At 41.7% G+C, this 26,100-nt stretch overlaps 1 protein-coding gene across 9 annotated transcripts in view; it reads left to right on the top strand.

Moving 5' to 3' along the window:
* ZNF521 (zinc finger protein 521) overlaps positions 1-26,100 on the top strand; it is a 239,752-nt gene that overhangs the window by 78,835 nt on the left and 134,817 nt on the right. For all 9 annotated transcript variants that reach the window (XM_063326739.1, XM_063326747.1, XM_063326740.1 and 6 more), the window contains one exon: positions 21,079-24,431. In XM_063326739.1, coding sequence (XP_063182809.1) covers positions 21,079-24,431 — 3,353 coding nt within the window. The remainder of the gene's footprint in view (positions 1-21,078; positions 24,432-26,100) is intronic.

Raw genomic sequence — 26,100 nt, 5'->3', positions numbered from 1 at the left:
TGAAAGGTGCTGGAGATTTGGTGATCCGTGCTGTATATGATGCTGAATGGTTGAGAACAAGATGAGCAAAATTGATGCTGCGTGTGATAAGACTTGTCAGACTGCTAACCTATAACAAATGGCTCAAGAAAATGTTTGTGCAACTCAGTAGTAGCAATAGGGCATTTTAATGACACTTTTATCATATTCTTTATTCGGAGTTTTTGCAACTGTCATTTTAAAATAGATTTTTGTGCAGTTTCTGTTGTAGTATGAATGTTCCTACTTTGAACGTTCAACCCTGATTTGGGTTGAGGTTTTTTTGCAGTTGAAGGCTGTATGCTTTTTTCATTCAGAGGAAAAAAGAGAGTGAAGAGTGGAAGATACACAATTTAGCGATTTTTTCAATAAATACAGGAAAATGCAAAGAATGCGTAATTTTTATGGATTGGAACCTTGAATCATAAATAAAATGTTAATTTGTAGACATGTGTAGTTGTGAAGCAGATGGAAAAATAGAAATGTGCCGGAAAAGTAGGTATTTGCAGAAGCTAATGAAGTTAATTGGTCTCATTTGGCTACACTATTTTCCCAAACCCCCCAAAGACTGGGCTTTTTAATTCTTTAATTAAAAATGAGTAAGGTATGCTAATATTATAACCTTTATTTTTTTTCCAGCTTTCTATATACATACATCTTATTAATAGAACCACTCTTAGCAGTCCAATAGTAGCAAGCACATTAGTAATCTGGAAGTTCTAAGGAGGGTGCCAATATTTTGAAACAATACTTAAAAAATTAGCAATCCATGAGTTAATGTATGCTTTAAACCCCTAATCATTATTTCCTTTTCCTGTTTCTACATGATTACAAAGAAAGGACCTGTTTTTCTCCAATTTAGCGAATGTAAATTAAAGTACACAGAACAGTTTAGGCTGTGGAAGATTTTAATTTTAAATAGAAATATTTAAACCCATTTTGATTAGCTGGGTTACAGGCTAAATCTGCAGCGAAATACTGGAAACGTTATATAATATCAGTGAATTGATACACAGCTACGTGAGTTCCCTTAAAGTGTTTTTTTGTTTTGTTTTGTTTTGTTTATTAAATGGGAGGAAAATATTGGGAGCTATATATTCTCATCCTTACTAATGGGCTTTTGGAAAAACAAGTTCAGTCCTTGTGCCCTAAGGCGGTGCCTGGGGCCATAGCGAGTGTCACGGAATGTGCTGTGGCGTTTTGGAGGGGACTGGGGGATGCCCACCACTGTAGCCCCGTCATCACTAACGTATCGCCTGGCTCTCGATTCCCTATGAAGCTTTCTGTATTTGGATGATTGAGTTTGAGCAACTACTTACGGTTTCAAAGGATTTGGATAATGTTACACTGTAGGGTTGGAAATCTCTTTGAATACTGTGTTGCAAAGGGACAAAGACATAGTTTCAACGCATTTATTAGGCCCCTGCTGTAGAAGCGAGGAACAATAAACCATCTTTTTTAAGTTAAGAGATCTTGGAACAGGCCGCTCCAATAAATCCTGGGTTTAAGAAGTGAGGTACGTGCTGCAGTGCTGAAGTTGTTTATTCATCTGGAGTGTATTAGGCTCTTGATTAATAAGAAGACATCTGCAATTTTACATAAGAAACAGAGCGGGCAGTTTGGCAGTTGTAAATGGAAATTGGGAGAGAAGAGCCAAACCTATACAAAGTCGTTGTCTAGTCCTTGTTGCCACTGATGTTGATAATAATAATAAGTATTACAGTGGTTAAAAATATACATATTGATAAAATGTTTCAATCTGAAGGGTTCAGCAGCCATTTTTGCAAGACCCACACGTCTGTAAGAACTGGTAGCTTTTCAGACAGCTTTATAAAATGAAAAGCCATTTTTGTGTGCCTAATCTGGTCTCACACTGGTGTCTGACAAAAGTATTTGAAGTCGATGAATTTACACTGATATGAGGCTGATGTAAGGTAACATCAAGAATTGGTCCATATTTCTCCAAAATGTGAGAGCAAAATCTCTAGTAGAGAAGTAGAATGCCTGTCAGACACACACATCTTTCATAGGAATAATCTTGCATCTTAAATTTAAGAAGGCTTAGGACACCCAACAAATAAATTGGGCAAAAACTTCGTAAAGCTTTAAAAATGAAACTGCTGCATAACACATCAAGTAAGTGTGATGACTGAGAGCCTTACTGAAAGCCAGTAAAGTTTTGGGGGTTTTGCTTTTTTTTGAAAGGGAGCGCTTAACTGTGCAAGTACATAATTTGGTGGAGAAAATAGAACTGTTGTCAGCAGAGTCTCAGACAAATTTGTTCCCAGTTAGAAATTGATTGGGAGGGCCAGCAAATAAGCATTAGTGGATTAATTTCAGGATGTCACATGCATTGTTAATAATCCATAAAAGGGCAAATTCTGAACAATTGAATGTCTCACTCCAAAAAAAAAAAAGTTGATAATATGACTCAAATAGTAGATCAACACTTCTTTCAGTAGAAAAGGGCAAGTTAATTCTTGCCAAAGTGATTGGGAGTACAGGAAATTTTCAATATTTAGTGTTGAACATGTGACCAAAGCAATTTGACCCTCTTCACGCTGGGAGTTTAGTCAAAGTCTAGGGCGATCGTGAAAAGATGGGAGGAACCATAGAGACATATCTGAAAGTTTTCCAAAGTTGGCTATAAAGCAGAACTTCACTAAGTTTATAAAGTGGAGAGTACACAGGAATCATTCTGATCATTTTGCAAGCCGTCTATCTCCCTTTCATGACTCCATAAATATCTGTGGCAACTCTTAATAAGGAAATGTAGGATTAGCAAAACAATGCATGTTGGTTAGCCTTCAAGGCAGTTACATCTGGAAGTAGGGAGCCATGCCATATGATCAAGTATCTCTTTACAGACCATCTGCAAGTACTCCTTGGACCTGCGACAGGGCCATTAAATGCACTTTAGGACGTTGCTCTAACTGCACCTGAACACACTGAGGCTTGATGTCCGGCTATATAGTGAGCCACTGTAGAGCCTATTTTAGCTGAATTGTGGAAGAGGCACAGTTTCCCCATCAGTGTCATCAAAAATGTTGTTTTAACATCTGTATTTCCATTATCATATGCTGGGCCAGCTGAGAGACCACCTCCTTCAATGCAGTAGCTCAACAGTTGTACCGTGTGAGACGCCTCCAGCCAGCCGGCTATCAGGGATGCAGCCGGGAGCAGAGCGGTCCCCGTGAGGAGTTCTCACTTTTGGAACGCATCTGCAAGCTCTGGCTCAGTTAACCTTGCAGGCTTTTCTGGAAGAGTGAGTTGAGAAATACGGGTTTGTTTATTTTTTATCTGTAATCAGTTAAAGACGTAATTTACATCTCAGGGTCTTTGATGAAATTTGTGGAAGAAGGGAAAGCTTTCTTTTTGGATGTGCCTTTATTTATTTTTATGTAAAATACACATACACATTATTTTTCATATATATGTTAGCTTTCCAAATAGTCACTTCAAAATGCATTTTGTATATGCAAGTTAGTGGTTAGGTATTCACATTTGGTTAAAAAAAACCCTTTCGTAGTTAATTAGTATTAAATAAAATCACAGTGTGCTTTTGCTGAAAATACTTATCTGTGGGAAGTTAAAAGAATTCCTATGATACAACGACTTTTTTAACAACTTATCAAAGTGCAGGAACTGTCATGGTAGCATATAAATAGGGCAGATGGAGATAGCCCCCTGAGGCTATAGGACTTGAGTTAATAAACCTTGAAAAGTTACCATAATTTTCGTTTTGTATTTTCCTCATGAACCCAAGTAGTACAGCTCATTCGTTTTGAATATTACCACTGGACTCCCAGGCAATAAGTTTGATTTTCTTAAACCCTACATCTAACCAGATCCAGACCAAAGCTAAAATACTGGTCCCATTAAAGTTAATAGCAAAATTCCATTGGCTTCAGCGGAGCCAGGATTTTATTCTGAGACCATAGATTTTAGTATATTACAGTATTTTGGTAACATAAGTCAAATGAAACAGCCTAGTGTTCAAAAGGTTGGCCAATTCTTTTTCTGCTAGTCCTCCTCTGTATCTGTTGGATGTGTCTGCTAGTATTTCATTGACGTAAATGACTTGCTAGAAGTTTCCTCCGTGTGTTCAGTACATCCCCAGTACATCATGCCTGCCACACACAGAATATTAGCTTTTTTGCAATTAAATATGTGGGGAGGAACATAGTTGAGCTTATGAAAATGATCACTTAGGGTTAAATACTTTACAGAATATGAGTAGGAGCTTGTGATAAATCTCAGTCAGCATCACAGATTCTTTTTACCTCACATAAGATAAGCTGAGGTGATGCAAACTGCCTCTTCAGGGGAACACAGTTTTTAGCTTGTCAAGAAAGTTGGCAAATTAAAATATTTCAGAGGCAGTAATTTTGGGTCAAATAGCCACAGAGATCTGGAAATTTTCTGTGGAAATAAAGTGGTCCAATATGGGAATGGTAAGCCTGGGCTAAAGTAGCAGACATCAGAGCCAAGGAACAAAAGCCAAGTATTTATGTAGAAAATTCAGGGAGAGTGCAGCCTTTCATCAGCCATCCCGCTCTCTAAGTAGCAGACACAGTATTGTACCACTGCATTCTAAAATCCGAGCTCACGACTGAATAAAACTGAGAAAACAGATCCTGCCGTAATAAAAACACATGTAAAATTCCTGGAAATGTTTCCTGTTACAGGCTGCCTGGTTAGTATAGGCTGCCTGCACATTGGTACAAAGTCAGCAATTGTTTGCGCTGATGTTGTTCATATTTCTTTTTGCCAGGAAGATGAAGATCAGACCGGAAGGTTATCGGTCTCCTTTGCAGCCATGCTAGGATCAGAAGGAATAAAAAAGCTAATTGTCTTGATTGCATTTCAGATTGTTTTGATTGGGTTTATGCCCATGAGACAAAAAGCCATAAAACAGGCTTTTTTTTCTGCCATGGTAAAAAGCCAGAGAAGAGCTTTTGCTTTGGAGTTGATACAGAGTGGTGCAAAAAATGTCCTGCAAGCCAGATCCAGTCCACAGCACGATTCTGCCTGGATTACCAATTTTTTTGAAGTGACCCTGTGTTGGGACTGTAGCTCGGTAGGAACAGCTGTTACTGGCTCCTCCTGATGGTCAGGATGCTCCTAGTGCACCCTTCACTCCCCAGCTCCTTTCTCCTCAAGCTGCCACTGTGTCCATGTTGGAGGTAAGGGCTCCTGTCCCCTGGCTCTGGAGCCTGGCCCAAGAAGGTCACCCAAAGCTGGCATCTGGCCTAGAGCAATTAAATGGTTGGGTCAAATGGGTAATACCTTATTCCAGGATGAGTATTTGCTTTTTTACACAAGGAAGTCTTCCATTAAATCTCCTTTTTTTTCTCTGTCTTTGTGTGGGATGTGAGATACCAGGGGAGTTAGAGGTTGCAGGTCCCCTAACTGACTGGAAACATTACAATGTATGATGTTTTCTTTTGGTCTGCTATGAACTGTGCTTTCTTAAAGGTGGTCTGCAGTATATTTGCAGGCATGTAACGTATGTCTCCAGTAGGCACGTTTTAGAGGAGTGAAACTGGTTGTAGCACAACACAGACAAGACTGAGGAAAACAGGGGGAAACATTTAGAGGATATGCCTTGAGAGGCTGCCTTCTTAATGGGCATGAAATAAAGAAGCAGGAAGTGTTCTGGGATGTGGAGAGACACATTTTCAGGCTAGTACAGGATACAAGTCAGGAGTATTATTGACCAACATCGTAATGTTCTTTCCTCAGCAAGAAGGGCCCTAGTTCTACATCCCTGTGATGAATTTCCAGCTTATTTGAACAGTTTGCGTATTTATCTTGGACAGAGACCATACTGCAGTCATCTGGGCTAGGCTACTGTAATGTGCTCCTAACTGTTTCCCTTGAAATTGATCCGGAGCCTCTTTGGGGTGGAAAGCTGATATATTAAAAGATATAGCCCCGTCCATGTAGCTGTTCAAATTTTAATCCCCCAGTTCTTGGGCAGCAGCCTTGCGCTCCGTGTCCCTGTCTGGCAGTTGCTCGCAGTTGGACATAGTCGTCTTTCTCTCCCCGGGCTGAGGCAGGCGCGGGCCGAAGGCAAGGCTTTCTTGTCCTCCGTTGTGGAGCTCCCTGCCAGAGCCCCTTGCTGGCTGCCTTTAAGGCAAGCTGCAAGCCCTGTTTATTTCAGTTGGCCTATCCATGACTGTTTTATGGGCTCCCTACCTTTGTTTTTGCATCTGCTACCCTTTTGTTTTTCTCTTTCCTCTAACTAGTCAGGAATTGAATCTTTTGGGGCTGACAGGTCCCTTTTGAATTCTGTGTGTGTAGCATATTGTAACATGCTATTAGATTTTGCTTTCTACTTTTACTGTTTTGCATTTGGCTCTTTATGCTACTTGGCTTGCAATTGGTGCTTTAGAAAAGATCAAATAAATATATAATTGAGTCAAGTCTTATTTCGTCTAAGAGGGTTAAATCCCGTATCCAAATACAGAAGAGTGTGTTTGTGGGGAAACTTAGTACTGAGAGAATTAGAAAGCAAGCTCCAATTAGAAAGAAAGCTGATTCCACGCCATTTGCAATGCCATGTTTTCTTTAAGAGAAAACTTCCACTGTAATTAGCAAGAAAGTGCAGCCTACCGGCCAATGCATTACCTAACACAGAGCACGCTATTCAGTCTTAGAAATAGATCGTGCTTTTATATGCTCCTCTGGAGACTGACGATACCATGAAGTCCAGTATCAGCAAAACAGAAGTCTAAACACAAGCAGAGTCAGGAAATCTTGTACAATAGATGATAAATAGTGATTTGGTTTGTTGGCCACTTCAGGAGGAAGCGTGTAAATGTAATCGTAGAATACAATGGACCGTGCTTCTACCATCAAATACTAGAAATAAAGTGTCTGTTTCCCATCCTGCATCAAATGATTTAACTATTACATACATACCCGAAACGCATGTAGATGATGTTGTTATTTGTGTTATGCTGGCTGCCAAGGGATCAACAGAAGTTCAGGTCTTTTTTCTAGAAACTGCGTAGGAATCAGCAAAAAGACGTGCTTTACCTCACATTGAGATAAGTCTGATAACATCAACCAGGGGAATGAAACAAACGGCTAGGAGGAAGAGGAAGTAGGAGCCAAGTGCTGTACAAAACTCAAGGGTCTTAGGTCAAATACTGTCATCTGAAGATGGTTTATGGGCACTAAAACAGAGGAGTGAACCCAGGGGTAAGGTCATGCCACTTTGCTGAGCACTGGGAATCCAGGAAGTTCCGTATCATCCATCTAAGGAAGTTCCAGTTGTAAAATACTATCAAAATCCAAGACGTTTAGGGCAGCTTGGTCCTGCAAAACAGTAAAATTATTAATCACTTGACTAATCCACATTAATCAGTACAGCCTTGTAGCAAAATTATTAATCAGCTTGATGAACTGAGCAATCTTGCAAAGAAATGAGCCTACTTGGAATTTTAAAAGTGATAAAAGATAGAGCGTAAAACAAAATGACTGGAAAAGATGCAAAATCTCCTCAAAACCAACATTATCTCTCATCTCACTGTTTCTATTTCATCCATTTCCAACAAGACCAAAAACTTGCACGCAGGCTGGTATTTGGAAGCAAAGTATCCATTCTCCATGTGTGAGAAAAATGAATCTCTCCTTCCCATACACAAACACACAGAGAAAAATAAAGGTAGAAGGGAGAGGGGAGGAGAGGGAGTATTTGTTTCTTAATTGTGAGGAGGATTATAGTTAGGTTTTTAAGAGTGAAAGACCATACAGACATTTAAATGTGATCAGAATATGTAAGATACATTGGAAGATGGGGCAAGGGTCTTTGAGGCCTCAAGAAGCCTCAAGTGATTTGAGGGAATAACCTGGTGTGTATAGCACAGCCATCCCACTGAAGTGAGTGAGGAATAATAAGGCAACGGGTAGTAAACAAAGTTCGACCAGTACGTTTTAGTACTGGAAGTAATAAATAATAATTGTCGGTGGCAGCTGAGTGCTTCACTGACAAGAACAAGACGGCAATAACTAACTTGTCCCAGATGAAGAACAAAATCTATTTTTTTGTAGATACATGGATGGCTAATTGAAAACTTGTGAACATCAACCATTATAGAATACAGAGAAGGGTCTTTCTGTTAGCTGTTAATGATACTTCCACTCCCACAAAACGTATACTGTCTTTACATTCCCTTCAAGGAGTGCCACAATGCTCTGCTGTCTTCAAACACTTGTGCCTTTTGTGGCGCTCCGGGCTGGAAATGTTCAGAACCTGAGCAAAGGTAGCAATGATTCCGCCGAGGAAGGGCCACCACTTTCTAGAGCAGGTTGATAACGCAGGCTATTGAGTCCTTACAGAGAATTGTTTGTCTTCTGGTTTTAGATGGCTTTAATTCCTCCAAATTACTCCTTGAATAATAGGAAAAAGGCAATTTGAATTTCAGTGACAGATTGGACATAACAGGTTGCAACTATTAGGTCTAATTTTACCATACTGAGAAATAAAATTGCCTAAACATAAACATCGATCACTGATGCAGTAAATTAATTTGTACAGAAAAAGTAGTTTAACTGCAGTGCACATTAAACATAGAAAATTTTCAAAATTACAGCGCTCTGAATTAATTTGTACACTTGTTTACTTGTTAAAAGCAAAGCGTAACTTCTTTTTCTTTTTTTTTTGCTCCTCTTTGTGACTTCAAATTGTGAAAAGCGAGGTCAGTCGTTGATTGTCCAAAAAAGACAGATAGAGCTTTGCTGCTGTAGATGTAACTTAAGCTCTTTTTTTTTTGTTTTGTTTCTGAACAGGTTCACAGAATTACTAAAGACCTCTTTGAAATATTGTTTCATTTTAGCAAGCAAATTCAGCATTTTAATAGGCTTGAATTATGTTTTGTTAAGAATTGGTGGTGTGAAGTAATTAAAAAATTTTACGATTTGGTTCAGCAATGAGTTTACATTCAAGTGTGTCCTCAGGCTTATTTAAACTGTTGAAATCTTCCAAACTGTTTCATAAAAAAATGTCATCTGTATCTTCTTCCTTCTACTCCCATCTCTTTTCAAAAAATCTGCACATACTACTATTCCACATTTTAATGTGGTATCTAGAGACTTAACATAGATGCCGGCCAACTCTTCTTCATTCTGGCAATTGCTATTTATAATATGCTTATTGTTTTATAAAATGAAAAAGAACATGCCTTTCTCATTTTAAGCCATGGCGATAATGTTACTGATCACATGCAATCACAAGTGTGTATATAAGCTTTATAAAGGTTGCCTGAGTCACAGTGGAACGGGATCTGCCAATGTGGCTTATTTTGATGGTATCTGCTGTCTACTGTTTTCAAGGACAGTAGTTCGATTCAAACACAATTCTGATAAGTGGCAGGTTTTCATGTCTTTAATGCCCTGACAAGGGCATCACTCTCAAGAGAGGGAGGTGAAACCATTTGGATGAGAATTTCTTCCCCTCTCCTTTGTGCTGACACACCAAGATAATGGACAATTAATAGCGAACCTTCTCTGCAGGGAAAGTCTAGGGTTATCACTAATATAAAAGTGCTCATGAAGTGTTTGGACACAGAAAGGAGAGAAAAAATCAACCTAAAAAAGTAGAAAGCAGGACCAACACAAGGCTTAGTGTTCAATTACGTGGTTTTTCACCTGAAATTACGGCGAATGATTTTTCAGTAGCAGCAGCTGTAACTTTTTAGACCTGGTTCACTGCTCGTGGCATGAGGCAAAGGGCAAGAGGAAGCTTGCCATTTGTATCTTTTTTTTGGTGGTAAGCGAGAAAGCTGGCTTGGGTATTTCCTGGAGGTACGAGTTAGCAGGGCTGACTGCTCTTAGTTGCTAATCATGCCATGCTGTAAGGTTTACCCTGATAGAATATGGAGGACAGGTCTACATAAACTGTTTCTTCACCTTATCTTCTGATCCAAGAATAGGCTTGAGGATGGTCTTCAGGCTCACGTTCAGTCTCATTGCTTCCATTTAGAGCATATGTGGGATTACTTTCCATTTCTGGCCCTCAGCGTGCACGCTTCCCCTTGCTCTGGGGGAAGGCACAAATTGTGAGTCTGTGCGGCCCCCGGTTTTGCATTGCTGTGCGATCCTAGCAACTCTCAGATGCTCCAAGGACAGTCCACCACCCCTGAGGTCACCTGGAGAAGGAGTTGCTGGAGGTCAGCGGAGCACTGCTCGCGCTTACGAGTCAAGCGGCAGGCCGCCCTGGGGATTATTGCAGTGGCTGTACCTGTGCACCAGATTTAGCAACTGATGATGTGATTGTGTGCCTCTGTTGTCCAAGTAAACAGAGAAAAGACGTACAATGTTTCCTGAAGTTAGACAAACCAAAGATTAGTCTAAACTGAGAGTGGAACAGGTTAACTGATCTTTTTCTACCCTAAGCTTTCATTTGTCCCTAGCAGCACTGAGCTGTCAATACAGTGTACAGCTACTGATAAGTATGGGTTCTCCTCAGCCTGAAGAGATCTGTCTGATAAGATAAGATGGCCTTAAAAAAGAGAGAGAGAGAGAAAGTACGTTAACTGCTTTGACTGCAAAATACCCCCTGGTAGCCAGAGATAAGACACCTTGAGCTGCTCAGAAGACCTTAGACAGGATGTAAATGAAGCCAATAAAAAAAAAAAAAAAGTCATTTCAAATCCAGCCGCTATTCTGCTCTACTCTTATTTCCAGCTCTGACAGCAGAAGGCTTAATTTACTGTATTTCACACCAGGCTTCCATTCTACACTGAGGAAGGTACAAAGGGTTGTTTTAGATATAGGCTTTAAAAAGCAGAGATCTCTTTATTTCTGGAGAGGCCTCTATTTCAGACAGTTAATCATGAGTTTCAGCAGGCTTTGGTGAAAGGAAATTATACAGAAGAGAAGGAAAATGCTGCCTTTTGCAAAGAATTTCCCCATCTTTTTTATAATTAAATCACGCAAATAAACCTGTATTAACATGAAAGGACTGAATGAAGCATGTATTTTAAATGCAACTCTTACCTTGCAAAATTCAACATAGAGGGACCGATGTTCTGCAAGATAGGAAGACAGTAGGTGTGACAGTTTACGTGTGACAGTTTTGTAGTAGGATTTGGTCTCCTGACCGTTCTGAACTGGGAAATTTATTAAGTCCTGCTTATGGGCTAGACCACTTGTAGGTTAGTGGAAGCCACACACACCTACCAACCTGTGCCTGTCCCATCGCAGATTCATCCACATGTGTTCCCATTCGAGTAACCTGGGGAAAATGAGGATCAGGGAAAAAAGGACTATATTGTCTTGCGTGGCATTTTGACTACAGTGAGAAGGTTCCTGAGACACACTGCCGCCAGTGAGACTGTGCTGCACTAGTGTGGCTGTAAGCATTTGTCTGCCATTCTGAGCACTGACTTAGTTTAAAAACCAAGGTTACCTTTGCTCGGGGACATCACATTTAACAGCTGTGCAGCACATCTGCACTAACAGCCAGATCTGAAAAAAGGGAGCCTAAAATGGGATGTAGCGGGACTATAAGAAGCTAAATAGAAATGGTTGTCCAAAACCTACCTCTCTGGGTTCACCCCGTTTGGTAGGCACCTCTTTTTTTTTTTTCATGAAAAGTTTCTCAGGTGTCTGTGGTTTGGCAGTCTATGAAACCACCCTAGTGTGAGCATCTGGGTACCCATTGCCTTAGATCAGCCTGCTGCACGGAGAGCATCGCACTAAGCCTGGGACACAGTGAACACTTTCAGCAGAAAGTGCTGTGTTCCTGCCTTCCCTATAGAGGAGCCAGATAGGTAGAGGATTAAATGGCATGAAGCCTTGATTCAGTTCCCTCCGCATCCTGAGAGGATTCAAAGCCATGTTTCCTGCCTCTGCGCAGAGGGTCTTTGGTTGTGCAGAGATCTCTTCCCATGGAAGCTGGGCTTGCTGGAGCAAAGAGTACCCTATTCATAGGGCTGGTAGGAGCACATTTGAAAAGAAACTGTTAACCTACTGAGAAGGACACTCATTTAGTCCAGGGGTTCTTGCAGTCTGGAACTTGTGCTTAGGTTTATTTTTGTTTTTATCCAGTGCCTCTTTAATGTATAAAGAGCCCAGTACTCCCCTCTCCCAGCTGAGAGCCCAAGCTGCGAGGTTGCAGACCTTTTCCTGGTCCCCCCCAGGGCCCCATGAATCCTGCTTTCTTTGCATCTTAGGCTCCTGGAGACACCTAAGTCCCTTTGCAGATCTAGGTCCAGGAGTTTTCACCTGTGTAAATAAGACCGCCACCACATCTCTGTCATTCTAAGAAATAAGCAGTTCTGTGTTTATTTACTGTATTTAATTCTAGCACATTGTAAAATAACACTGATATGTTTTTGAAAGCGTTAACTGCCTGCATTGCTTTTGCTTGATCTTCATTTCCTTTTGCTTTCCATTGCTTATAAAAGATTTTGGAATATCTCTGCCTGCTTTTTTTTTCAGATGCAATTATTTACTCCCTTCTTTCTCTCCACATTATATTCCTTTCTTTTTCTTCTCCACACATGCCCTTCCTTCTTTTCTTTGTCCTAGTTTAGCCCCCTCCAAAGTGTGTCTTGCTGTCGCTGTTCTGGTCTAGAGGCAATGAAGGAGTGAATTGGGGTGGTTGAAATGTAGGCACAGGTGGGAGGGACAGGCATACGTGATTAAAAAAAAAGAGGGAAGGCGGCCGAGCGTGAGGTACACCCGCAGCAATCCCTGCAGACCTTCATGCATTAACTGAAAGAAGGGCGATGTTCAAATAAGGACCCATGGTGGTGCTTGGCATCTCACGGGTTCCTGCCTGCAAATCCAGCTTGGTCTCCATCTTTTGTCTGAGCTTCCAGCTGGGGAGGTTTTGATCGTCTGCCCTTCTCCTCGTGGGGTCTTGGGGCTGTGCAGGAATGGGGACTGGGAAGGCAGAAGTGAAGCATGGTCTCCTTCGGCTCTCAGGGTCTGAGCCTCTGGACCATTTTGGGGAAGGAAAGAGAAAGAACGTCGCTTCTCTGACTTCAGACACACTCTTTATATTGTCACCTGGGAAAGAAAATAGCACTTTAATACCTGTGTGCCACTGGAAAGTTACTTTGATGACTGGAACTGTGTTATAGGGGCTGCTGTCTCTGAGCACTGTATCCTGTCCTGTACACTTCAGCAGCTTTCAAAAGGAGCTGCAGCGCCGGGGAAGACTGGAGGGAGAGGGTTTCTGGTCTTTTTCATGGTGTTGCCTGGGGAGAGCCCGACCCAGCGAAAGCAGAATGCAGAGGAAAGTATTGGAGTCCAGCGAGGAACCTGAACTGTTATCCCCCAGTCATTTGCTGTTCTTAATAAGCAGTACAAATACTGTTATCAGCACAACAAATTATAATGATTATTTTCTAGCAAAGACCTGATTGACTGAATCACTACTTTTAGTGCATGAGGTTGTTAAATATACAGATTCTTAGGAGATCATTATTATGTGCAAGTTTCGTAGAGTATTTGAATGGGTTTTTTGCTCTCCCATTATCTTGATTCTAAATGTAATTATTCTCAGGGTGATTTTTTCTGACCCTGGCTTCAGATGGAGCAAGCCTGGTGGTCTCTGACTCATACTGTACAAACAAACAAAAACAACTACTAAAAGAAATAGCAACTTAACAGTGGAAGAAATACAGTGTAAATGTGTTTGTCACATTTAAGCAGTGGACAAATGAGCTAATTTGAATCGCTTAGTGCTTGTATAGTCACAACTAAACAACCCCTGTAAATTAATTGTGTGACATGCGATTCCCAATTATGTAAAGCAGTATAATAACCTTTGAGGATGGTGACTGTCATTAGTTATATGTACAGGACTGTGGAAAATTACTTACTCTTTCTCTTTGCCTAGAGAGGCACAAAATACCGGCTTCCTCAAACACGCGGAGGGTAGCTCTGTTTTCTTCTAGTTGCAAATTGGGGTTTGCGTGTGATTTGAAAGGTGGAGCAGAATGTGAACTGCTTACATTTTCTTTAATTTGGCTGTAGAAGATGGAATTCATTGGGCTCCGTCTGTTCAAATGAACTTTAAGCAACAATCAAGGAAAACATTTATGCTCCTCTCTACATATGTAATAGTAATATGTCTTCTGAAGAAGACATAATGGAACTGGAGGCTTAGGTTACCTTAGGAGAGCAATACAGGAATGTTAACTACTTATGTAGGCATTAAAGGCATTTTATAAAAGCAAGCAGGTTTTTCCTGCGAGGTATTAAAGTGCCTTATTTGTTGTTTCTAGGAGCTGCCTTTCTTCTGGTTATGAAATTTAAAATGGGGAAACCTCCCTACCAGCTGTCTCAGTTCTGTTGGTCAGGAACCCCTCTATGTTTCTCTCCCAGTAATCTAACTGTTAATGCATTTAATTGGTGCTCCCAAAGCAGTTTTGAAATATTGATAGATTTTAAAAACATCTGTAAATTATAAATAATTTTTAAAGTTCACATTTCTCTTTTGAATGCCCATTATAGAGTATTAGTTTTCAAGCCATTTAATAAGTTATGAGACAAATGAGTGAGTTTAATGTGGGGTCACTGATGTGAAAAAAATTAGATGGTTATATTAAAGTTGCAGGTTTTCCAAAACTGTGTACATTTCTACTGAAAGTAAACAGGTGATATTATGTAATAATGTGCATTTTATTTAAAGTGACTTTAAAGGCTAGCACTATCTGCTCATTCTATTAAAAACCTCAAAACTGTAGTTTGTTTCAGTGACATACATGTTAGGCCATCACTGAAGTCATGTTAATGCTTAAACACTATCCTTTGATCTTCTAGTTATTTAGATCTATTCAGCACACAGCACAATATTGTTTTATTTCAGCAATATCTAACCTCTTCATTTACTATTTATTCACACCTGCATATTCCCCTAAGATTCCTTATCTCATTTTCAAGGTAGCCCTGCAGACAATTAGTGGTGGTAATAATATAAAATGTGTCCTGCACTAAAACCTGAAACGGCCATTACAAGTAAACTATATGATATATAATAACCACTCCACTCAATTACCTGCACAAAAATGCAAGGATTTAAAACTGTGCAGCTCTATCATACATCCAGTTAACTGACCTACCTACCTGCTATTTAGTCCTTCCTTTCTTACAATCCAAATTCTATCTTACAGCATGCCATCTGTTAAATTAGCAAAACTGTATGTTTGTACGTGTTATCCATCCCTTTCAATATGTGTGTATGAGCACATATATGTGTATGCCGTGGTATATGAACAGGTCTTTGGCTGGTGGTGGGGCAACAAATAATAAGTACACAACAATTCAATGCATGCATGTGCATTCATAATCCATATGCCCGCGGCAGTATGCAGTAGATGTGTTTATGCGCTGCTGCCTGGTGTACTTCATTTGTCATCTTTAGTATCTATTCCCATCCTACGTAACCTGTTGTTACAAATTTTGTACCTCTTAAAGAAACCTTACTATTTAGTACTTCAGGTGGGGTCCTGGGGGATAGTTGTGTGACCAATCTGGTGTTATCATTAAGGAGCAATGTAGCGAGAACATATCAGCAGGACCTGGAGCCGGGGGGTGTCTGTCCAGCTAAACTGCTGGGCTTTCTCTTTGGTCGGGTCCGGCAGCTTAAGCATTTTGCCATCTCTGTGTTTCAGGGGGAGAAAGGATTTTTCTTGCAGGGATGGCTCAGACCTGGGAGAGATGGGTTCTGTTTCCTCCTTTGCACAGATTACATTTGTAACCTGAGGCAAACCGCTCCAGCTTGTCTGTGCCCCAGATACTCGAGCAGCAAAATGGGGAAAATAGAAAACTGCTCCTTACAGGATATTGAAAATACTCATTTGTTCATATTTGTAAACTCTGTTCTATCAGAGAAACCTTATGTATTATGGCACACAAAGGTTTGCTGACATTTGCTTTAGGAACATGGCCATTTGTCTAGTGGCAGCAAAAACATGTTTAAATCATACAGAAAAATAAGGCATGATAAAGCAAGTGCCCTGAAGTGTATTCCAGCCAAAGCATGCATGTCATAAACCCTCCTGGTGACTAAGGAACGTTTTTCTGAAGCGGTACTGTTAATTCAGTCAGCAGCACCAGGGATAAGATCACTTTTAAGACCTCACGACTACTGGGGTTGGCACATGAGTGGCTGGCTGCTAACTCCACAGAGGTGCTTTTGTGCTCTGATGCTTCCCCCTTCCTCCCTCCCCTTTCCGTGGGATAACTCCTTCTGGTATTACTTCACTTTTCTGTTAGTGAGCACTTTCCCCCATAAATATGACTGAACAGGTGTTACTCTGCTACTAACTGAGTTTCCAGCTGTCCTCCTCCAGCACAGACCGGGCAAAATCTGTTGTTTTGTCCTATTAGACAGACTAGAGAACTATCAAGCCCGAGATGGAGGTCTTCCTCGCAGGATACGGTAGTTTTGTTGCCAGAAGATGGTCAGGAAGGCCTGGCTGGCTAACAAAGACAGTCCTTCAGCTGCTGGGTGTAGTTCCAGTTTTGCATCCCCTTTGGCAGCAGCACAGAGACTGCTGCAGTGTGGCCAGCCAGCAAAATTAGGAAATAAGGACCTCTTTTATTTACTCAGGCTGCTGAATCATGGGCATTCCTGTCTGCTTGGAGAAAAGTCAGGCAGCTCTACTTTCCACTGGAAGTCTCAGGAGTGCTTGGTACTTTCATCTCAGAGTGTTCACACACTTGTTTTAATGTGCTTTATGGAAATGGTGAAACTCAGCAAGTACAGTCGGTGTAGAAAAACATCTGCACTAACTATTCACACACATTTGCATCTTTAAATAGACTTTTAGGCCTTGTAGCCGATTTCCAGCAAAGTTTTTTGGTTGTGAGTGCTAGAGCTTTCTTAGAGTCAGCGAGTGTGAAGTGACTGGTTCCAAAAATTAAAAATTTACACAGACATGTTAAGTGCATCACATTGAAACTCAGAATACTTGCCATAACACAAAAAAGGCATTTACAGTAAGTAGCACTTAGTGAGTGCCGAAGGAAAAAAAATAAAGTCGATACAGAAAATATATTTTAAAACTCCATAAACACTCTGTTGAATACCTGGAGTCCTCCTCTGCCCTCAGATGGATGTGTACCGCTTCTGGGGACTTGTATGTGTGCATCTGAATTTGGTCCAGAGTATTTTAAAACAGCTTGTTCTAACATTAAAAATCAGTATTTGTAATGTTGACATAGCTTGATGGGTAGGTGTTTGCAGATTTATATACATGTGGCTGTATGCAGGGCAGCAGGAAACTTCTATGAGAGTGATCATCAAAAAGGGGTTTGAGGTCCTTTACCCCGACAGCAGATCGCACTTTACCCCCAACACAGAGCCAGTGCTGTGGGAGGTGCCCCTGGGAAAGCGGGAGTGGACTCCACATCCCAGGCCATCTGGTTGGCTGCGGGACCTTTCATTCAGCTCCTCCACCATGGCTTTGAGTGCCCAGGTCTGCTCACCTAACATGGAGTAGCCTCAGCGAGGGCTAGCAAGCCGCAGGTCACTACCATTCTGAAGGAGATGTTCTTCGTGGTTGCATGTTAATTTTATGGGGCCACATCTTTGTGGGGCGGGGTAGGGAGATGGCAGGACTGGCAGTGCCATCACTCACGTCCTGCTGTAGCAGTAGTTACGCTAAGTCCAGGTTTCCTTCTTGACCGCTGTCCTCAGATCCATTCCTAGACAGGCCCTAAGCTCACTGGGCGTGTTAGTTCATCACATACAATGTTCATAGAATCGTAGAATGGTTGGAGTTGGAAGGGTCCTCCTTAAAGATCACCTAGTTCCAACGCCCCTGCCGTGGGCAGAGACACCTCAAACTAGACCAGGCTGCTCAAAGCCCCATCCAGCCTGGCCTTGGCTGTTCCCAGTGTTCAGGTTGAAGCCTGCACAGCAAAAGTCATGTCAGCGAAACATTTCTCTTGTTGCAGAAGCAAAGTTTCAAAAGTCCTTCTGTGGGTCACTGACAGCTGGCAGGCCAGGCTTTGGGAACCCTTTGTGTAAGCGCAGCCCAGGGGCCCTCCTTCCGGAGAGCAGTGACCGGCCGTCGGTGCCCCTTCCACACCGACTCTCCCCCGCCCCGCTGTGCCGGGGGGGGAAGCCAGGGAAATGTGTTGGCCGCATTGTTAGGCTCGTACTCAGGAAAATCCTGTTGTCCTCTGCTGTGCACTGTGCGGAATTCCCCCTGCCTTGCTGGTTCTTCTGTAGCTCAGAGGGATTGAGAGATTTTCACATTTCAAGTTAAAAGGGCGCAAGTTGGAGTTGTAAGTGGTTTGCTCTTCTCCTTTTTGCACAAAGAGAATTACTCTGCAGAATTACTATGGGCTCAGATTAAAAAAAACAACAGCAAAGTGACACAAACATTTATATTTGTGGGTTGGAAAGTAAGAACTCTGTGCTGTAGTTCGCGCTATTCCCCCTCCGCTTTCCTTCCCTTGCATAAAAGCTGAGGAGGGATCCCCAAGCGAAGAAGGAGAAGCGGATGGGGGACAGGGGCTGCCATTGCTTATGCCGTGGTCAGGCTCGGCGCTTGATCCCGACCCTGCTGCCAGCCCGACGGCCCGCTGAGATCCACGAGCCGGGGGGAATGGTTGTATAATAGGTAAAACCAGGCAGGCAGTGGCCACAAAAAGGAAGTGATTTACTACTGTGTCAGTGATGGTACACTATTTATAACGCTTACTATATATTCTTCTAAACATTTATACAATAATATATCATTTCTGCATAGGATATACATTTTAATACTAAATTTGGTTACAAAATATGTTGCCTAAGCAGTCACAGACTATTTTTCTTCACTCGGTTGCTTGACATAAATTCCTGTTTATCTGCCAGCAGTGGTTGTATGTCAAAATATATTTGATTTTTAAAGGACAAGGTTTTTCCACTTAAAAGACCTGGCTGAAAATATTAATTTTAAATGAAATTTAAAAATGTAGAAAAAATTGACATCTTTTTCTGGAAATAGTTGATCCACTGGTTTGATCATTTCCAGTTTTAGAATCAAACCAACGAATTTGAAAGGGCAGTACACAGATTTACATTAAAAGTCTCCTGTGAATATTGCGGTCATTAATGTACCAACTTAAAAACTCACTTGGCTGGTATTATTTAGTAGTATGACAATGAGTAACTTCGCTTCAGTACATTGGGAAGCATTTTAGCAGATGATAGTACTTTTGCTGGAAGGGAGGATTTTTATCTTTCAATTTTTATCTGAAAAAAACAAACACCTTTGTTTTCAGTTCAAAGACATGGTACTTGGGCTAGGGTTTGGTTTTGAGATTTAAATATATGACATTAGTGCAGGTTCATAGGTAGGTTAAGTACAGATATGTATTTGTGTGTGTATTTAATTTCTGAAACCCTCCTCTTCAAGACGTAAACAAGAGGATAAAAAGCGGTGCGGTTTCCAACTTATCCTGAAAAGCATTGTGTCAATGGGCAGGCATCCAGCAATGGTGTTTGGTTGTTTTCTCAGAGTTCGATGGTTGCCATCTGGCATCGATAGTGAGATGGCGTTGTCATCAGTTTCTAGATGCAGGAAAGGAATGAATCCTCATCTGTTTCCTGTGGATAAGCAAGAGGTTGATAATCTAGTAAAATCTCGTTACCTTAAAGAAAGCAGGCTTGGAATTTGTTTACATAATATAGGCCCGCCCTAACTTTTATGTTGGTGTAGTAAATTTCTTGAGAGAAGGCTGAAGATATTAAGAAACTTACTGCTTTGCAGGAAAACCTTAAAAAAGATAATTTTCAAGACATTTATCCTGGGGTTTTTTGTACTATTACTGTAGTCAATCTTAATTTTAGAAGGAAAAAAAAAACCCCAAGCGTTGCCCCTGGAAAGGAATAGAAGGATTATTTGATGTAGAGTGGTCTTTCAAGCATTCTTTTAATATTTTTAAAGAAGTTTTAGGTTAAGGATGATCATTATAGTGTTGTAGTCTACATTTAAAACAAAAGGTAGAAAAAGGGTACAGCACAACTGTTGGAAAAAATAGTTACAACGTGCCCTGTCTAGAGATGAGGTAGTATCATGGATAACTAGATCAGTTTAATATCTGGCTAGCATTTCTGTTTTGTCTTTTCCTTGTTACTTGTAAATCTTTCAGCTTTTACCATAAGCGTTTATCATTTTTCCTGTTTCCAGTTTTTTACAAGTTGCTTTGTCTGTGATCACCTCACGGTGCAGGTTCTGCTGGACTGAGGAAGTTCAGCTGGCTGAGGCCTTTGCACAAAGGAAGAAATGGTGGGCAACCTCTTGAACTTAAAAAGGAAAAAAAAATGCTGTTCACTACTGACCCTTTTGAAACTTTCTCATTTTCCTTGATCCTGGCTGTTGGTTTGTTAGTTTGTTTTGAACATTTAATGATCCAGCTGCCAGCTTTCAGTAACTGAATTGTATCATTATTGGAGAAATCTGGTTGCACTTTATTAGAGAAAACATCACTGTTTATACTGTTGTCCGGTTCCTCCCCTGTAATTTTTCCTATTATTGTTTGGAATAACACCCAAGTCTCTTTCACTAATAGCCTTTAAAAGATTTCTGTGTTCAGAATCAACTTCAAGGGGAAAAAAACCCAAACCTGTGGCAAAGCAGGGGGGATTTTTTCATTAAATATTAGGCATGTAGGTTGACTGTATTAATTTTAAATCATTCCTGTAATATTTTTTCCTTTCCTTTGACTCTTCAGATGCTCACATAATTTGCAAATCATTTTAGAGTGGATACAAAAGAAACATTAAATATATTAAAAACTGCATTTTAATAAAGTTGTCAATGTATAATACATATCCTGCAACTGAGAAAGAATGATAAAAAAGCAATAAAAAGGTAATATAGGCACAGAACTATTTAATAACTTGTAATGTTTTACAGTCTGATAAAAATAAATGTGGTCTTGAAGCTGTTGGATACAGGTGTAAGAAATATCCTAGTCTGAGTTTAATATGTTTTAGCTATTTAGGAGTAGCAGATCTGTGTTGCTCATGTGCATTTGCTGTCTCCTTTGAACTGTAGGGATTAAGCTTGTGGGCATGTGTCTTTCTCATTTCAGATGGAGTGGATGTTGAGGATGACCCTACTTGCTCATGGCCAGCATCATCACCTTCTAGCAAGGACCAGACTTCCCCGAGCCATGGAGAAGGTTGTGATTTTGGTGAAGAGGAAGGAGGCCCAGGGTTGCCCTATCCATGCCAGTTTTGTGACAAATCGTTCAGCCGCCTCAGCTACTTAAAGCACCACGAGCAAAGTCACAGTGACAAGCTCCCTTTCAAATGCACGTACTGCAGTCGCCTCTTCAAACACAAACGGAGCAGGGACCGCCACATAAAGCTTCATACTGGAGACAAGAAGTATCACTGCAGTGAGTGTGACGCAGCGTTCTCTAGGAGTGATCATCTTAAAATTCACTTAAAGACTCATACGTCCAACAAGCCATATAAGTGTGCCATTTGTAGACGTGGATTCCTGTCATCCAGTTCTCTGCATGGTCACATGCAGGTTCACGAGAGGAACAAAGATGGCTCTCAGTCTGCTTCCCGGATGGAGGACTGGAAAATGAAGGACACTCAGAAATGCAGTCAGTGCGAAGAAGGCTTTGATTTTCCTGAAGATCTTCAGAAGCACATTGCAGAATGTCACCCCGAGTGTTCCCCTAATGAAGACCGATCTGCTCTTCAGTGTGTTTACTGTCACGAACTCTTTGTAGAGGAAACGTCTCTGGTGAATCACATGGAGCAGGCTCATAATGGTGAGAAGAAGAATTCATGCAGCATTTGCTCTGAGAACTTTCATACTGTGGAGGAGCTGTACAGCCACATGGACAGTCACCAGCAGCCAGAGTCATGCAACCACAGCAACAGCCCGTCTTTGGTAACTGTGGGCTACACCTCAGTCTCTAGCACCACTCCAGATTCGAATCTCTCAGTGGATAGTTCAACAATGGTGGAAACGGCTCCCCCTATACCAAAAGGTCGTGGAAGGAAGCGGGCAGCTCAGCAGGTGCCAGATATCACTGGTCCTTCAAGTAAACAGGCAAAAGTTACCTATAGCTGCATTTATTGCAACAAACAGTTGTTTTCCAGCCTTGCAGTTTTGCAGATACACCTGAAAACTATGCATTTAGATAAACCCGAACAAGCCCATATCTGTCAGTATTGTTTGGAGGTATTGCCATCTCTTTACAATCTGAACGAACATCTTAAGCAAGTCCACGAAGCTCCGGACCCAGCACTGATTGTTTCTACCATGCCTGCCATGGTGTACCAGTGCAATTTCTGTTCCGAAGTGTTCAATGACCTCAACACCCTTCAGGAACACATCCGATGTTCTCATGGATTTGCCAACCCTGCTGCCAAGGACAGTAATGCATTCTTTTGTCCCCATTGCTACATGGGATTTCTTACAGATTCTTCTCTGGAAGAGCATATTAGACAAGTCCATTGTGATCTTAGCAGTTCCCGCTTTGGTTCCCCTGTGCTTGGAACCCCAAAAGATCCAGTGGTGGAAGTGTATTCTTGTTCTTACTGTACAAATTCTCCAATATTTAATAGCGTTCTTAAACTGAACAAGCATATCAAGGAGAACCATAAGAACATTCCTTTGGCACTGAATTACATCCACAACGGAAAAAAATCCAGGGCCATGAGTCCCTTATCTCCTGTAACCATTGAGCAGACCTCTTTAAAGATGATGCAGGCAGTTGGAGGCGCTCCTCCTCGTCCTGCAGGTGAATATATTTGTAATCAGTGTGGTGCTAAGTATACTTCCTTGGATGGTTTTCAGACTCATTTGAAAACACATCTTGACACTGTCCTGCCAAAACTGACCTGCCCTCAGTGCAACAAGGAATTTCCAAATCAGGAGTCTCTGCTGAAGCATGTTACCATTCATTTCATGATCACCTCAACCTACTACATCTGTGAAAGCTGTGACAAGCAGTTCACTTCTGTGGATGACTTGCAGAAACACCTCCTGGACATGCATACATTTGTGTTCTTCCGCTGCACCTTGTGCCAAGAGGTTTTTGACTCCAAAGTCTCCATTCAGCTACACTTGGCTGTGAAGCACAGCAATGAAAAGAAGGTATACAGATGTACGTCTTGCAACTGGGATTTCCGCAATGAGACTGATCTACAGCTTCATGTTAAACACAACCACCTGGAGAACCAAGGCAAAGTACACAAGTGCATCTTCTGTGGAGAGTCCTTTGGTACAGAGGTGGAGCTGCAGTGTCACATTACTACGCACAGCAAGAAGTACAACTGCAAGTTCTGCAGTAAAGCTTTCCATGCCATCATCTTGCTGGAAAAGCACTTAAGAGAAAAACATTGTGTTTTTGAAACGAAAACTCCGAACTGTGGGACGAATGGGGCATCTGAGCAGGTTCAGAAAGAGGAAGTGGAACTTCAGACCTTGTTGACAAATAGCCAGGAGTCCCATAACAGCCATGATGGCAGTGAAGAAGATGTGGACACATCTGAGCCTATGTATGGCTGTGACATTTGTGGAGCAGCTTATACCATGGAGACTCTCCTGCAAAATCACCAGCTTCGAGACCACAACATTCGACCTGGAGAAAGTGCTATAGTGAAGAAAAAGGCTGAACTCATAAAAGGGAATTACAAGTGTAATGTGTGTTCTCGAACATTCTTCTCTGAAAATGGGCTCCGAGAACACATGCAGACACACTTGGGACCAGTGAAACATTATATGTGCCCAATCTGTGGCGAGCGGTTTCCGTCTCTTCTGACTCTTACTGAACATAAGGTTACACATAGTAAGAGCCTGGACACTGGAAACTGCAGGATTTGCAAGATGCCCCTCCAGAGCGAGGAGGAATTTTTAGAGCATTGCCAAATGCACCCTGACTTGAGGAACTCCTTGACGGGGTTCCGCTGTGTGGTGTGCATGCAGACAGTGACCTCCACGCTGGAACTGAAAATCCACGGCACATTCCACATGCAGAAAACTGGAAACGGTTCTGCCGTGCAGTCCACGGGGCGCGCACAGCATCTCCAGAAACTGTACAAGTGTGCTTCTTGCCTGAAGGAATTCCGCTCAAAACAGGATTTAGTGAAACTTGACATCAATGGTCTGCCATATGGTCTGTGTGCTAGCTGTGTTAATCTCAGTAAAAGTGGTAGTCCAAGTGTCAACATCCCTTCAAGCAGTAACAGACAAGGCATGGGCCAAAATGAGAACTTGAGTTCCATTGAGAACAAAAGCAAGGCAGGGGGACTGAAGACTCGATGTTCTAGTTGCAATGTTAAATTTGAATCAGAAAGTGAACTCCAAAACCATATTCAGTCAATCCACAGAGAGCTTGTTCCAGACAGCAACAGTACACAGCTGAAAACACCACAAGTATCGCCAATGCCCAGAATCAGCCCCTCCCAAACTGAAGAGGTAACCCTTTTTTCTTTGCTCTTGACACCTTCCATCCTTTTGGAAAAAATCCCCCTTTTTTCAAGCTGTCTTGTCACTTGTCATGAAATGCTTAGGCTGAACCATATTACATTTCCATCCCTAGCCATTAGCTAGTAATTACTTGCTTCTTGATATGCCTTGCATCTTGGATTGAATTGTGCGGAATAGGACTAATTCCAGTCTCCCTAGGATATTGTCTTCTGTATCACTGAGGAGACCTATCTTCATGCCAGCACAACTGAGATTTGGAATCTTATTCTAGCTCCCTTACGCGCTGGAGTCCCCAGCTAGGAGTTGTGCTTACGGCAGAGAGCATTAATGACAGAGGAGTAGAATACAGTGAGCCAAAACGCTGGCATAAGGGGTGGATTTTTAAAAAATATTTGTGAGCAACAAATTGAGCAGTTTTTTGTAAATTGTGTTGTAGACATTCATTTTCCCCTCTGATAGCATATTTTGATTAAGTAGAAGCGCGACGCTAGCCTAAGGTAAATTGGGAAATCAGTACTTTGGATGCAATTCCTTGTTGTGTTTTTCTTTCCATTCCTGATGAACAACATTTTGATGTCACTGAAACACCTAGTGCCTGATGATTGAAATCCCATTTGTGCAGCATAACTTAGAAAGTGAATATCAAACTCTTGAAAGATCTCATCTGCTTCTTCAATCACCAGTGACCAAGTAACACCTGTATACGGGAGGCAGGGGCATCATGGAGTGAGGGAAAGCAATCGTCTGTTTTATCTTCAGAAGCATTATCAATAGAATGACTTAAGAGTGAATATTTTGGACATGGTGTCTTGCATAATGACCCCATATGGATCAGGAAGCCTAAAAGCCACCAGAAACAAATGATAAGAAATAATAGCTTTTGTTTCAAGAAAGATTTTAGCCTGTAATGATACAAGCCTGGTGCAACCCATTGCTGTGAATGTGTATGGACAGAGAGCTGCTGCTCTTCCATCACCTTCCTTACTCCCTGTTTGCGAGGCCATCTGTTGGGTAAGAAATCCCTCAGTGTGTCATCCAACAGTGTTGTGCAAACTGGAGGGCAGAAGGGAGGCAGAGGGGGAGGAGGGAAGATACACAAGGATATGTGGGCCAAGAGGTAGGTATTTGTGGAGCGACCAAGAACATAGCTGGAGATAGGCTGGGACAAGGCCACTGAGGCAGCATAGGGCCTGGAGTGCGAGGAAGAGGAAAGTGGAGCTGGGAGATGAGGGTGAAGTACCAGTCAGGATGCATCCACCAGGGAAGGGCCCTATGGTTTCATGACTTCTGCATCTCAAGTTTGCACGCTGTGGGGTGGTGGAGGACACCTGAGGAATGTGATGTGGTGTGAAGTTTATGGAAGGAGCAGGTTGTTAGACTAAGAACAGCAGGTCTAAGGAAAATCTTTTCAAAGATGAGGGAAAAGGAATGGCTCCCATTAGGTGTGGTTCTGGCCATCGACGGTCCTGTAGTACTGCTGCTGCGTGGAACCCACAGGGTTATCAGCTGCATGTTTTTGATAGAACCAGAGTCATCCAGGTTTCTGTTTCTACCATCTTTCCCCAAGTGACTACATGGAATCTCTCTTCCCCGTCATGTGGGAAGCCAATTCCTGCTACCTCAAGCACAATCAGAATCATGTGTGTTAAGACAGTTA

The sequence above is a fragment of the Chroicocephalus ridibundus genome, chromosome 2 (assembly GCF_963924245.1).
Source record: "Chroicocephalus ridibundus chromosome 2, bChrRid1.1, whole genome shotgun sequence".
Classification (NCBI taxonomy): Eukaryota; Metazoa; Chordata; class Aves; order Charadriiformes; family Laridae; genus Chroicocephalus; species Chroicocephalus ridibundus.
Note: the sequence above shows the minus strand (reverse complement) of the source record. Positions and strands in the feature narration are given on the sequence as shown.